Source organism: Nanorana parkeri, unplaced genomic scaffold, assembly GCF_000935625.1.
Source record: "Nanorana parkeri isolate BGI_ZX_2015 unplaced genomic scaffold, ASM93562v1 scaffold710, whole genome shotgun sequence".
Lineage (NCBI taxonomy): Eukaryota > Metazoa > Chordata > Amphibia > Anura > Dicroglossidae > Nanorana > Nanorana parkeri.
The window spans coordinates 91908-108362 of record NW_017306978.1 but is presented as its reverse complement, the minus strand read 5'-3'; the positions used below and the strand labels follow the sequence as shown (position 1 = coordinate 108362).

The window sequence follows — 16455 nt, the reverse complement described above, 5'->3', positions numbered from 1 at the left end:
TCTGCTAAACATCTATCAGCTCACATATAAAACCAATGGTCTGCACACTCTATAAAAATGGATAGATACCTGCAACAAAATGCGTAATATATTTTACACATAAATAGATTTCACTCAGACAGAGCTTATTTCAACTTGACAATTAATAATTTGACTTTCTGCAGTAGACTGATTAGATAATTGATAACATCATATCTATAACACTTAACTATAACTGGAAAATGTATGGTACTTTAGGTGGATGTCTCAGCTTGTTAAATATGTTGTGATCCCAGGTTTTTTTTTAACTGTACAAAAGTAATGCTACAAACATTTAACATAGATAGATAGATAGATAGATAGATAGATAGATAGATAGATATGCTGTTAAAAAGTTGGGTTATATCATCTTGATACTGCATAATCAAAGCTTAACAAAACATATATTTTAAACGCCAATGCTTTCTCTTTCAGCAAATGGCAGTGAGGTTCACATCAGTAATGTTCGTTATGAAGACACTGGAGCATACACATGTATTGCAAAAAACACAGCTGGAGTTGATGAAGACATCTCTTCTCTCTTTGTAGAAGACTCTGCAAGAAAGACACGTATGTACAATGGACATAAATTAATATTGCAGTAGGCTTAAAATAGGCTGAGAACATCTGAAAATCAAAAACCGCAATATGTTGTACAAACATATACTGCACAATATTAGGTCTGCAAAATATTCTTGAAAATCCTTTAGTTGACACTGCAGGTACAGTATATAACTGGACAGCCTGTTTGTGCATATTGTTATCCTTTTTTAGATTATTTATCTTCTTAAATCTGGTCGGTGAGTGGAATATTATACATATGCAGTTAGCTCAAATTTGGAAGACTCTTAAAATATAATATGCTAATCATAACCCACTGATGCTTTTGTTTAATGGTGAAATAACAGCATACATCAGACTTTCTAAATTTTTCTACTTTTAAGGAGCACATGAAAACATTTTAACATCTTGGGGAACACCTGAAAAAGGTTCTCATCTAGAGCTCACAGTACATTAGTCTGATCAGTGGGTTGGAGATATAGCACAAAATATGTACATCTAACAAGCACAAACACTAATAAAATCTAAAACAGAATTGCATTGGTGTTCAGTGCAAAACTTTAACTTTGCATTGGTGTTTAATGCAAACCTTAAAAGGGTAAGTTCACTTTCTCACAAAATGTGAGAAAATGAACTTTGCGACAGCACCCTGCCATTTCCTCCAGCCCCCGCTTCACATACCTGTGTGATCCCCTACCAATCCCTGCCACCCGATGTACGGTCACAGCCCCACAGTGTATAGCGGGGGAATATTGCTCGGGACCTGGTCTCCGGCTCAGAAGCACTTCTTATTGGTCATGCTGACCAATGAGCGCTCACATTTTGTGAGTGTTATATTCATTACACCCTGACTGGCAAGAGGCTGGAGGGGGATCATACAGGTATTGTCAGCAGGGGCTGGGAGAGGAGGCAGGATGCTCTCATTAAGCTAATTTTCTCACATTTTGTGAGAAACTGAACTTACCCTTTAACTTTGTGATGGTTCTCAGGGAAAAAAAACTTTGCATTGGTGCTCAGGGAAGAATTTTAACTTTGCATTGATGCTCAGGGCAATACTTGCATTAGTGCTCAGGGAAAAACGTTGTATTTGTGCTCAGAGAGAAACTTTGCATTGATTACATGTGCAGGAAAGTACAGGATGCCATGTCTCTTCGCTGATTTATGTTGGGTATCACCGCCTGGCAGCTGCCAATCTTGTACCTGTAGAAGGTGTAGGTTTCATCCATAAAATCCATGGCCGGGGATGATGTGTTCTCCTTGGTATTCATCTGCACAAGTCCTGTCATTCTCTCAAGTTATCAGTCTGTAGTCCCACCCTGTCAGCTCTGCCCAGTAGCTTTATAATTACCCAAGCAGCCCACTCTTCTCATCCCACTTCCTACAGTGTGATGTCCTAAAACTCTTAGCGGTAGCTGCAGGGGAAAAGTCAAACTATCATTGGGCGGATACAAATCTGCTGCAACGGCAGCAGAAACCCCTGCGGACCTATGGTTCCACAGAACTTTGGTTTGTATATATGTATATATATCTAAAGTATATTGAAACCCAAGAATGCACATTTAGGGTAACCGAAGGGGTCCTGGGGCCGAAGCTAGCCGAAGGATCGGCCGAAGCTACGGCCAGATCCTTCGGCAGCTTTGTGAATAGACCCCTATTTGACATACATAAGGCCTATAAAGCATGACATGTTATTAGCACATGCAGTAGTAGTAGATGGAGATACACTTAGCACAGAATATAAGGAGCATTGATGACATGCTGATGGTTAGGAAACCATAACACAGAATCAGGTTTTTTTTTTTTAATCTGTAGGGAAAGGTAAAATCTGGTTGGTGTAACAAACCTGTTGCTTTTTGCCTTATTTAAGTAACCTGATAGTAATGTAATATAGTTAAAGCTGATTTTTAATTGACTTTAGTACAGAGTAGTTGTTTATATCATTCAGTACAGTACAAGGGTGGTACAGAGGGGCATGTTGGCCAAACTCATCTTTATGTGCTTAATGTGTTTACATTATAGATTTCTATAGGAGGTTTTACTTATCTTGCCAAAGCATATTAGCAAATATCTGCTATATATTTAAAACTGCTTTTGTAGCTAGAAAGTATTCATTTTACAATTGTATATATCATAACAACTACATCAGCAGTTTGCCTAATCTAAAATAAAAAAAATAATAATAATAATATCTTTGCATTAGCTGCTGCTATTTCTCTATATTTTATGCTACATTTAAAAAAATAAACCTGTCATGTTTGCACTTAACAATGCCTTTTTTGTTAATTTCCAAAGATATAATATAAACAGGCACTTAGTTTTATGTCTATGCTTGTGCACAATGTGTAAACAAAATTATTTTTGCATTATAGCTTACTGAGACACTAATGTATGCAAAAGAAAATCTCTGAAATACAGTACATCTTTTTAAAGAGCTTTTATGATGTTAGAGTCAAAATAATGAATAAATCACATCAATTTTATATGCAAACATCTTTTCATATAATGGGCAGCCATTTAATGGGAGAATGGAACTTTTACTTTAAATTATCAAATGCTTGTTTAGGGAGTCTATGTCCCAGTATCAATTTCCTTGCTTGAAACTTATTTGAAACAAAAATAAATTGACAATTTATAACCATTTGCATGATGAAATTGACAGAGACTTGTTAGTGTTTGTGTCTGGTTGTCACAATTGACAGGCAGTTAAAGGGGAATTATGGGGTGAGTGAAAAACACTCATCCCCATAATTCAAGCTGACCTGTGACACTGAAGCTATCACAGGTCGGCTCTATTGATCGGGAAGTCAGCAAACACATACCGCCAATCACTGACCTCCCGATCCTCTCCCTTCACAAAGTGGTGACTGTCCGTGCAGGGATTCACCCCCCCACTCCCCTCTCCATTTCTCCAACGCTGACTGAAGAAACGGACAGGGTAGGGGGTAAGCACAGTTGACAATCAGCAGGGTGGATCTCGACAGTATTGTTGGGATCCGTCCTGGCTGCGGCGATATATACTAAGTTATGTGTCACCGGAGGACATTAGCATATGTCCTCCTGTGACCCTGCAGAGAACTATGGGCAAAAAAAAGGGCTCATAGTTCTGTTTTAAGTCATCATAAGGCAAGCAACTGATAATCATTTTACAAAACCATAATGACAAAATGAGTTCTGATATTTATACAATGAAGACTGTTGCTAAGGAGTGATTTAAAACCTAACTCCAGTATGCAGCAGTCTATATTGTTATACCCTCATCTGTCTGCTGTGCAGTTTCCTGTACTTATTTTAACATTTATATGAAGTTTGCTATCTTAATATTGGCAATATAAAAAGAGTTAATACGGCTAGTCTTGCTTCTTTTTCATCCTGCTGGATGGAGCCAGCATATCACCACAGTATTTTCCACAGCAAAAGTGATTGAATTAGCCAATATTAATAAGACAAATCAGAGTAGTTTACTTATGTGAGCAGTAAACAAATATTTTTATATGTGTATCTACTCAAGTAGTATTAGTGTTGACTATTTGTTGTTTATACATACACACTGAGTATACATTTTCAGTGTTCTATCAGCTAGGCAGATGTTAGCTGCTGAATCATCTTTACATCTAAAATATATCAACATCTATTTACTACAAACACTTAATATAACAAATATGAAACTTGCATTATTCCATGTTCTTTGCATTATCTGCGTTTTCATGTTTGAATGGATGAGTGAAAATCCACTTCTCTGCCTGTCTTTTCTGTCATAAATACATGGAAGAAAGCTGAAAGGAAGAATATGTGAGATAAAATTGAATAAAAAGTATCCTGTGACACATTACAGAGAATAATATGCAGTATATTTTATCACAGACAAAATAAATACAGTTATTTCTACCAGGTTAAAATCTATTGTAATGCAGAGTTTGAACTACAGTACGATTTATTTACTAAGGGATAATAGCACATCACATAGCAAAGGGAATTTTCATTTAGCTTAGTAAATGTGGTAAAGCTATGCTGACTTCAAACATCCAATCATGTCCAAGCACAAATCCTATTTTTAAAATTGTCCTTGCATGTGATTGGATATTTTCTATGAAGTGAATTTTCACCACATGTGAAAATTTCCCTCAAAGTGATATTTTTATAGGTAAATATACTCTCCTTATGTAAATCAACCCCAGTGTGTAACAATTGCTAACACTTGGTTGTTTCATCTAATTCAAACATTGACCCTTGTTTTGTTCCTTTCAAAATGGATATCCATCACAAAAGAAGTACTGGGGCTGTAAATAAGTTGCGCTTGTTCATGTTTCTTTTTCCTACTAATCTTATAATTAAAGCTGAACTTCTCCCACAGCACTGGATTTCCAGGTGCTTCCATGGAGGAGGAGAAGGAGGGAAGATTGTGTCGCATACGTGCCACTCCTTTCCTCTCCCTTCTCCTCCTCCATTCAGAGAATGCCTTGTATTCTTGTATTCTGTGAAAAATTATAAGGCTTTTTGTAAACATAGAAGGAGAGAGGAGGGAGTGGGAAGGTGACTAGAGCATTTCCCTGCCATGACTGCTGCTCTCATCCCTACAGCTTCTGGAAATCCAACGCTGTGTGTAGGAGCTGGTTTGCAGCAAGATATGATTTTTATACTATGCAGCAGCCCCCCACACACATTATACATACGTTAGGGCTAACTTACAAAGCTATTACAGTATCTACATTATTATTTTCCAGAATTAAGCTTTAATCATCTTTTTAAGGATGTACACTTAACAATTGTCATACAAGCTTGAAGAAATGTTGTATATGTCAGTTGTCTTCTCTGTCCAAAATATGCACCTCACTGTCCTTGAAGAAACATCCCTTTTCCAAAAGTATAGGGAGACTGCTGAGTCCTGACCTGTAGAATTGACTCTCCCATGTTGGGCCGTCCTTTTTCTAAGCGTTTTATCTCCTATATGTACTAATTACTTTTCTTGTGTTTAACTTTTCACTGTGAAATGTCTTCAGCATTACAGAACAACTCTAGCTAAATGTAACTAACTACCACTATCCTAGAACTCTGTCGGTTTCTCCTTAGAGGCTTAGAGAAGGGTTGGGAGTAAGGCAGGGGGAAGTTGGTGGCTAACAACTATAATGAGTTTGTCATCCTTAGTGCTGGGTACTGTCAAAGGTGTGCTTGTTTCAGAATGTGCCAGGTTGGAGTGGATTTAGCATGGGAGGCGGTTGCAGGTGAGTGTGAGACTAGGGAGGGGGGTTAGGTTCAGGGCATTGGGTGTAAAGGAAGGGATAGTACACTTCCAGCAGGCATAGGGTGACAGCAGGAGAAATATGGAGGGGGAGTAGGGGGAAGCATGCACAAGCTTGGTAAAAAGAGATGTACAGATGCAATGGTGAAGAGGGATGCACAACTGTGGTAGTAAGAAGATGGCAGCTGCAGTGTTGAGGGGGGTGGTTCGTGCAGGTGAGACATAGGCCTACAAACGAGGTGGTGATAGTAAAAGCGCATTAGTGCAGCCATAGTGGGTGCTGAGAGAAGGGCATAGAGGCATAACGGGTTGCACAAAAGGTTGTGAGAGAAGTTGGGGTGTAGACATGTTGGGTGGTGGGGTTACAGGGGGTGAAGGTTCAGTAGGTGATGAGAAAAAACCACACTAAGCATACTGAGTGTTGAAGGATGTGGGAGGTGTGCATGTGCAGTGGGTGATAAGAGAAGGGGTTTTCAGACACAATGGCTGGTAAGAAAAGTGGGGGTAGAAATGTGGCAGGTTCTGAAAGTAAGGCAGTGCAGGTGCAGTGGGGGAGAAGGGGGCTGCAGAAATGGTGCAGGAGGGGGTTTGCTTGAGAAAGCAGGTGAAACGTGGTGCACCGTGAGCACTGAGAAAAAGGAGGGCTGTGGGCAGGGTAAATTCTGAGAGAAGGAGGGCTGCAGGTTTGGTGGATACCTATAGAATGTTGAAAATTAACATGGTGAATGGTGAGAAAAAGAGGGGTGCAAAGTCACTACGTGGTAAGAGACAGGGAGTGTAGGAGGATGGGTGCTGAGAGAAGGGCATGCAGGTGTGGTGGCTTGCATGGTAGTTGGTGAGAGAGAGGAGATGGCAGGTGTAGGCACATTGGGTAATTAAAGAAGGGAGGTTACATATGTGGTCGGTATTGAGAGAGGGAGGTGGCAATGCAGTAGGCAATGAAAAAAGGGCTTTCCAGGAGTGGAAGGTGGGGATTAAAGTGGTGGGTGGAGATGTGGTGGGTTTTGAAAGTAAGGGGGTTCAGGGAAGTTGAAAAAGAAGGAGCAGGTCAGAAAGAGGTTTGGTGGCATTGCAGGAGGAGGGGGTTGGTTGATAGTTGGGGGGTGGCTGACTTTGTAGGGGAGGGGTGTAGGATTATCATTTGATATTACTGATCCCTATACAAAAGTCATCTGATAGATGTACCTACAATTTTTATTTACATTCATGATTGTTGTGCATTCCAATATCGAGAGTTAAAGTACCCACAGACATGAGATGGCATCAGCCAATTCACATGTGCCTGTTTATGGTAAGAAAGTGCATGCATGTCGGATTACTTTTTTTGATCCATGGGCACCTTGCAATAGTCTTTTTTAATTAACTTCTGATCAGCCTGTGTTGTAGTACAAACATTCCAGCGCTGTAAGAAAAAGGTAAATGACTGAAAAACACAGTATTCATTCAAACCTCATAAATCCTTGTGGGTTTCTTGCTAGTACATAAGTACATTTGCTTATAGCCAGCTTATAGAAAATATATTTATATGTTGTTTATAAATACTTGCTTGTTATAGAACCTGAGTATGTAACTAAAAATCTGAGTGTTCATGAACGTATTTCATTCATCAGCAAAAAATATTGAAGTTTATAAATGTACACATTTATTAGGTACAGGTAAAAGTCTGCAAAAGTTGCAGCAAGTAAATCCAGGTCTTTTGAAGGACATCTTTGTAAACTTCAGAGCCATTGTATAAAATTTGAAGCCTTCACATATCTTCACAAAATCTTCTATATTTTTATGGTCTGTGGCTTTTGTGCCAACTCATTTCACCTATACCTCTTCATTTTCTTTTTTCCCCATTATTGACTCTTGGAACAAGCAGAGCTGCTTTCAAGATGAACGCCATCTTTCCTATTACATTATTTCAGCTCTGCTAATTTTTCAATCTCTCACCTCTGTCATTCAAAATTTCTTCAGATCGCTTTTTTTTCTCTTTTTTTGTATTAACTCAAGTGAACTGTAAAATGGGAAAAACTGAAAATTTTTCTTTGCCAAACTTTATCATTAACATTTAATCCTCTCAGATCCATGACAGTGCTTTTATCCCCTATAATACTGTGTTTTAAGCAACAATATTTCCTAATGGTGCTGTGCTTATAATGTGGCATTCCTGAAGATGAATCCGCTAGGATTATTATAATTTTAATTGCTAGTTTAGTTGTTGAGAAACAGCTTCAGAACGTTCCTGGATCTTCTTGCTTAGTTAACACAACACGTAGAGTTGATTTTGCAATATCAACAGAGATTTTATAGAGAAAAATGTATTAATAAAATTGTTGCCTATAGAAAAGTAGCAGCAGAACAATCCAGAATTTAGCATGGCAGATGGAAAAAATTTTCCATGATGTCAAATTGTTGCAATTGGGACCATTATTGCCAGTTTTGACAAAACAGTAGCAGTGGAGAGTACAGAGGGACCTTATCCTCAGAAGCAGAACTTAGCAACAGTATTCTTAGTTAAAGCTGTTGAAATCTGGATGGCAACATCTAAATCAAGATTACTTTATTAAAGCAATTAAAATTCCCTAATTTTGTTTTATAGGGACAGACTTAAAGCTAGTAATCAGTAGATGTACCACCCTTTAATGGGTGAAATTCTTCTAAACAACACAAGCATGCAGCTTGCAGTTCTTGGAACCCTGAGTCTGGGGTCATAACTGACTAGTTCCCTATTTGCATATTGAAACTTCTTCTCCTGATCCTAGACATTTTTATTAAGTGGTTAACTGTCTTTAACTTTTAGCAGTCAATTATTTAAATGTTAACGGATGTATTTTCCTTTTTTTATCAATGGTAGATTTTCTAATAGGGAAAGGTGATGGTGATCGTGTCACTGTTCTACCCACTACTGGATATGGCTACCTCTTTAAGAGCCTAACTTGATGACATGCTCCATACCATACTTTGCTGTAGCAACATCTAATGTAGACATTGATTATGTTGTATTGATAATAAGAGAAGGCCAAGTCATTTTCAAAGTAGAATTTCAATGAGTTGAAATACTGCAGAGCAGCTTCTGAAATGCACAGCAGAGCATTTTTTAGCAGTGTAATCTCCTCACTGGGACACAATCCCTGCATATATTTTATCATGCCTACTACTCAATGAACTAATCAAAGGAGCTTTAACAAGATTTCTCCTAGGCTATAGTTTCCTCCTCAGATTAGGTAGTGACAAGTACTGGGGGATGCAAGAAGAATCCTAAGGAATATGCCACATTTCAGCCACATGACTATATCACAGCTTTATTTTTTTTTTAATCCTCTATCAAGGATGTGCATACTTCATAAGCTTCCAAAAGGTCATCAAATCAAATAGAATCATGAGGAACTTGACCATATGGGTGTTTGAACTGTAGACTTACAAAGGTATTTTATCTCTGTTATCTAGCCAGATATTTTGTGGTTAAGGGCTGCAGATAAAAAAAGGGGAAGGGCACCTTTGCTGTTGGGCTGGCAGTGAGCCTACTGTAAAACAGATACATCTGCATTCCCTTCCTCTTAATTGTTGCTAGAGCTGATGCTGGAGAATTCTCTTGTAAAGCCTTTGCTTTAGTAAATTAATCCCATAGTCTCAAAAATATTATTCTGATGCCAGGGTAAAATTGAGCAAGCGAGTCAGTAAACATATTTAACATTATCTCCGATAAACTGGTCTGCTGTCAATTGTTGCAAAAAATGTACACTGCTGCTGTTACCTATACAGTTTCAAAGCTAGTATTACCAATGTTACCACCCCAACAATTTTAGTTTGGGATGAGGTGGCACTGAAAAGTCATTTCTCAGAGCCATATCCAATATCACTTTTCTTTTAGGTAACTTTTTTAATGGTTTGCTTCTCAATATGTGTCACATATGTTAATATGTCTTGGAGATTGATTGCCTTTCAAAGATTGTACAGGAAAATCCATGTTTTCCTCGGTAGCCTAACTATGAAATAGAAACAATTAATTTGTGCAGTAAATTGAACTTTTAGGAATAAAAATAAATATGAAAACAGATTATACTGTGAAAAACAATAAGGATACATTATATATCCAGTGCCTATAAATAGGATTCACTCCTTTGGAAGTTTTCATGTTTTATTGTTATAGAACATTAAATCAAAGTGAATTCATGTATTAATTTTACACTAATAGAAATATGCTCTTTCATGTGAAAGTGAATATGGATCCCTGAAAAGTGATTTAAATAATTGCATAGAAAGAAAATTGTAAGTAGAGGCTGTCCAATAAAAAGAGTGGCAGAGCAATAATAAGAAAGACTACCTAGACTTATGTTCTAAAATAAAGAGCACCAGACCAAAATGAAAGAGTCCAAAGGTACCTTTTAATTGTTCATGATTCGATCAAACAAAAAATAGCCAATGCGTTTCAGTGACAACAAAACTCCTCCTTCATCATTGCTATAAAACAAACATATAAGGTAGTGAATAAAATCTCCTAAATTATAAATATATAGAAAAATGATAAAGGTATCTGTATCTGAAAACACAACACATTTTGATCAAATTGAAATAATGGAATTGATACATTCTCTTGTGGGAAAAATGTAATTACAAAATAGGATTACAATAAAATTCATATAGCATGAAATCACTAGGGTTAATACTAAAGGTGCACCGAAATAAAATTTTCAGACAATAGCCGAAAATAAAAAAATTTGTCAGACCAAACCGAAAATTATTTTTTTCTAACTTTTTAAATAAAATGTAATACTTGTTTTTTTTTGTTTAATTTTTTTTACTTTACTGCTGGGGGCTGTGGGGAAACATCAGGGATCTAAAGAGACCTCTGATATTTCCCTTTTGAAATAGAAAAGGAGATTGAGGACACAGGGTCTTCAAACCCTTTTCTGCAGCCTCTGTCATAAATTAACAGGAAGCCTCTATACTCCTGTCCTTTCATAAATTGAGCATATAGTATGAGTTACTGTATCCACAATCATGAATGAACAGGACGTGATGTAGAGCACTTCCTGTTCGTTCATAATTAGTGACCCAGTAAACATACTATGTCCTCAATTATTTACAAACACTCAACTATCGGCTGATCATTGAGTGCTTATACTCCACTCTTCATCCTGACTTTATCTGTCACAGGAGGCTGAGTGAGCGGTGACACTTGGCCCCCTGAATGTTTCTCTCCTCCCCACTGGGCGCTGCTCTGCCTCCCCTCTGGCAAAGAGCAGCGTCCAGCGGGGAGGAGAGAAACATTCAGGAGGCCGAGTGGCACCACCCCGGGAGGAGAAAAACCAGGGATGCACCGCAATTTGATGAAAAAATTGTACTTCGGCAGCCGAAATTTCGGTGCATCCCTAGTTAATACTAGTATTAACTGCTGTGATAACATTCCTAATGATTAAAACATATGCATGAGTAGTGAAATGAAAAAAATACAGATATCACATATAAAATCATTACAGCCTTGCGTGAATTCTGCACAGACCAAAGCATCTGCCTGTGTTCAAGTGTAGGCACCTAGACATGCATGTAGAAGACTTTGAAGATGAGAAAAATTGAGTTTTTGGTCACAAGGCTAAACAGCTTGCTGGGATAAGCCAACATCATCATAAATGCAGGAAGGTTGGTAATGGCAGCACCATGCTGTGGGGATGTTCTCTGAAACAGGCACTGGAAGGCTTGTGAGGGTGCAGTGTAGAATAGATGCAGCAATGTAAAGGAAAATTGTGGAGGAAAACCTGATGCAGCCTGCAAAAAAACATTGGAGAAGATTGAAAAAAAGCAGATCTTATTTGGAGAGGTTTTGTCTTCCAGCATGACAATGACCACACCAAGAAAGACACTATTGGGTCTATTCACAAAGCAGCCGAAGGATCTAGCCATAGCTTCGGCTGATCCTTCAGCTAGCTTCGGCCCCAGGACCCCTTCGGTTCACTAGAACCGAAGGGCTGCTGTACGGGCTATTCACAATAACCCATACAGCTTCCGAACTTAGCCGAGCAGCTCAGTAGGGCCGAAGGCATATGCCTTGGCTCGGCTGAGCCGTGCTGAAAGCCGAAGCTGGCCTACAGCCTGCTTCTGACAGCTGGATGGAGCCAGCCGTAATCTTACGGCTGGCTCCGGTCACTTGCAGAGAGATCAGCGTCCCTGGTTACCAGCTAACCAGGGACACTGATCTCCAGACAGCAAACTCTCCACGGCACTCGTACGAGAATAGCGGGAAATCCTGCTAAGCGGGGCGGGCTTTCGATGATCGCAAGTATGATCTGCCTGTCCAAGATGGGCAGATTGTACAAGCTTTTAATAAGCTTACGACCATCGCAAGACAAAAGTCTTGCGATGGCCGTAAGGTGTATGGGCACCTTTACACTGAGAAAAAGAAAAGACCTTGAGAGATATACATAATGCATGCAAGCTATCACAGTGCACATATAATGATTTATTTTCTAATTTCATTAGAGACTCATACTTTAAAGTTTAGTTTTAAAGTAAATATGGTATATTGAATTAATATAAAATATAACACAAAGAAATGCTGAAACATAAGCTGGAATTATGTGAATTCAATGATATTTGTCATATGCCATATTTTGTACTGATCCAAGGAAGCATTTGCTGTAATTCTGTACAAAACATATTAGTAACTCTTGTACAATTATGTAATTAAAGCTTTCTGCCAAGATGACAAGGACATTAAAATTCCTTACTGGAACTATGAAAAAAAGAAAGAAAAATATTCATATAAAGGCCTACATAGCTAATCTTTCAAACTTTGTGCTGGCAAAGTATATTGACAAAAAAATACATTATTTATACTAGAGAAAATCAGCTGTTCACTTTCCATGATCAGCCAATAATGCTCATTTCGTTAAATGTTTTATTAAATCATATAAGAGATTGATGTGGATCACTCTGTGGGGTTACTAGCAAATAACCTGTTCACTTTGCAAGCAAATGTGCACATAGCAGGGAAATTTTTTCTTAACTTGGTGAATGTGGTGAAATTTTACTTTGTAAAAAATACCCAATTGCATGCGAAAATTATTGGCTGATGGGAGTCAGAGCTTCACCCTATTCAATAAATTAAGGGGGAACTTCCCCTGCAAAGTATAAATTCCCTTGCAGAGTTAACTGCCAATTTGCCTTTAGTAAATCAGCCCAACATCTTTTGTTATGTGCTATAAAACATTAGTAAAATAAAGGTATCAATCAATTTATTTAGATTACTTTATATTCGAACTTTAGTCTGATGGGAAAGTAGATATTGTTTTAAAATGAGAAGCTGAATAAATCACTTGATTATGTCTATGCATTTTACTAAACCATAGAAGAAAAACATTAATTTCTATGAAGTTTGTTGTCCTTATTGGGCTACAATTCAGTGTGCTGTGAAAAAATACTGCATGCAGAAAATTGAGGCCAATAAGAAAGAAAATTAAATGCATGAATCATGGATTTTTGTGTGATTTTGTGCTCTGTACCCCAGCAAGCAGGCTGAACCCACACTTAGAGATGTGCGTGTCGCTGTACAGATGTGGAATACTTCCCGAGCTTCACTCACAGACCAAGTGCGCGGCATGTGGGCTGACACATCTTTTTTGAGAAATGATCTGCAGAAGTTTAAGACAGAATTGCTGCTTTGGAGAACAGAGTGTGTGATCTTGAAGACATTACTACTTTTCTTCAGTCTGCTGTTAAACAAATTATTCAAAATTCTGCTGCTAATTTCATGAATTTAGAGAACATTGAAAATAAGCTGCAGATAAATAATATTAGAGTAGTGGAGATTCCAGAGTATACAGAGGGCAACAATCCTGCTTATTTTATTGAACAATGGTGCACTGATATTATTAGGAGAGATAACTTGTCACCATTATTTGCAGTGGAAAGAGTGCATAGGGTACCTGCTCGTATCTTACCTCTAGGCAACCCTTCTAGGCTGCTGCTGTTTTGGCTGCTTAATTACAGGGCAAAGGAACAAGTCCTATGCAAAGCCAGGGACCTGGGTCAAATAACGATTGAAGTCTCTAAAATTATGTTTTTTTCTTGATTTTTCTCAAGATGTGCAAAAAAAAAAACAAGCAGTTAAGAAAAGGCTTCAGCAACTGCATCTTCAATATTCTATGGTACATCCTTCCAGATTGAGAGTGACTGCAAGTGGCAAAATCATCTTTTTTGATAAAATGAACTAGGATCACACTAATCCAGCACGTTATTCATCTCACGTGCCCTACTCAATATGGCCGCCGCTTGAGTGGGGCAACTCAGAATAATAACGTGCTGGATTAGTGTGATCCTAGTTCATTTTATTACTTCATTGCTGTGCTGTATGTGTATAGGCCAATGCCAGGGATCCCAACCTGAAATAAGCAATTTCAGGGAGGTGTCCCTCTCATTTCAGGGAGGTGTCCCTCTCCCCCATCCACGGAGGGGGGTTTAGGGGATGCTGGGAGAGAGCACCCCTTGAAATGAGGGCAGATAGCACAGGAAGCAATAGCTTCTTTGCTATTGGCAGACTTTTTTTTTTTTAGCATTCTGCCAGTTGCAGTTGTCAGAATACAAAAAAAAAGGCATAAGAATGCATAGCTAGATTCCTATTGGCTATTTCACTTTGCAATAGCCAATAGCAAACTAGCTATTGCACCCGCTCCCTGCTGCTTTCAATCACCAGAAGAGGACCTGATAGAAAAATTCAGGTCCCCCTCTGCTGATTGACAGCAGCAGTGGGCGGGTGCATTAGCTAGTTTGCTATTGGCTATTGCAAAGTGCAATAGCCAATAGGAATCTAGCTATGCAATCGTATGCCTTAGTTTTTTTCTTTTCTGACTGACGGTCAGGCCGCGGCTCCCGATGTCAGAAAAGAAAAAAAAAGCGATTGCAGGGAAAGGTTTAATCTGCTCGATTGAGCAGATTAAACCTTTCCGGTAAAAAGTGTTTCTCTCCCGGGCGGCAGGGAGAGTTGGGATGAGTACTCACCGGCCCAAGCGACTCCATCGGGAACATCTACGTCACCGGACTCCTCCCCCCTTCCATTCGTTAGCTGACAGCCACTTGGGGAAGGGGGGAGGAGTCCGGTGACGTCGATATCCGTGATGTCACCGGATCTCCGACGGAAGACCCAGAAGCCGGCGGAGAGGTGAGTACGGATCAAAAGAACTTTGATCGATCAAAACAATTTTGATCGATCAAAGAAATTAACGGTTAATCGAGGGATTAATCGTTAATTTCCGCAGCCCTACTTTTTACATAACATTGGACTGCAATAGGATCCTTATTGTTCCAAATGCTAGACTAATCAGAGTTTCCTTTTACATAGTCTGTGGAGGTGTCCAAAACAAGTTAGATTCTGGGAAGAAATTATATCTGTCATTAATCATGTATTTGGCTTCACCCTGTTTAATACGCCATTTCCTGCATTTTGGGGCCTTTTGACTCTTCCCTCTTAACCCAGTTATTCTTCACTGGCTATTTCTAGGGCCCTCTTTATAGTGTAAATAATGGCAGTACTTAATTGGGTTCCAACACCCCCTCCAACTTTAGAAGAGTGGTGCAAAGAATTGGATAAAATTATTGCTTTTGAGTGCCTAACATGTCAGCCCAGTGGGCCTCAATGTAAACATTCCCTAATGTGGAATACATGGCTGGATTATTGATCTACTTTGTTTCCCTCTCTTTTACCATAAAGAAGCAATTCACTGTTCCCTTCTGTATATATTTGCATGATCCAGATGATTTCTTTAAACTGCCCTGGTGTACTGGTTATCGTATTTTGTCTAATATGGGATATGTCTTGCTAAAGGTGTGTTTACATACTATTTTTCTGTTGTCCGTGTATTATGGGCGGGAAGTAAAAGAAAGTGGAAGAAATTCCTTTAGCATTAATGATTTCCACTTTTCTTCCTTATTTATACCAACTTATATATGACATGTTAATATGGAGTGGTCAAAAATATGCTTGACTGTTTTATTTTTTTTTAAGAGAAAGTTGCATTTCTTCTGAAAATTTAGATGGGCCTTTGGGTTTGGTGTGTTTGGTTGCAACTTTTGGTTTCCAAAGTTCTTCCTTAAGCAATGTTTGTGTATTTAGACTTTGGGGTCTATTCACAAAGCTGCCGAAGGATCTAGCCATAGCTTCGGCCGATCCTTTGCCTAGCTTCGGCCCCAGGACCCCTCGAACGCATATGCATCGGCTCGGCTGAGCCATGCTAAAAGCCGAAGCTGGCCGAGCGGCCGGCCATTGGCCGGCTGACAGCCTGCTTCTGACAGCTGGGCAGAGCCAGCCGTGATCTTAAGGCTGGCTCCGGCCACTTGCAGAGAGATCAGTGTCCCTGGTTACCTGCTAACCAGGGACACTGGTCTCCAAACAGCTAACTCTCCCTGGCGCACCGGGAGTCTCCTGCTCCCGGCCGCCAAGGAGAAAAACACAGCTGTTTCTTTTTTTTTCTTTATTCTGACACGGAGCAATGTCAGAATAGAGAAAAATAAATAAATACATTTTTCCCATTGAATTACATTGCTACATTACTATTGGCTATTTCAATTTGCAATAGCCAATAGTAAACTAGCATTGTACCCGCCCTCTGCTGCAGTTCTCCATCAGGTCCATCGGCAGAGGGCGGGTACAATGCTAGTTTACT

General features: G+C 39.0%; 1 protein-coding gene across 1 annotated transcript in view; it reads left to right on the top strand.

Moving 5' to 3' along the window:
- The window catches only part of FSTL5 (follistatin like 5), a 447340-nt gene that overhangs the window by 363152 nt on the left and 67733 nt on the right, over positions 1-16455 (top strand). Inside the window, exon 10 of the mRNA XM_018563909.1 lies at positions 454-588. Within this exon, the coding sequence (XP_018419411.1) occupies positions 454-588 (135 nt within the window). The remainder of the gene's footprint in view (positions 1-453; positions 589-16455) is intronic.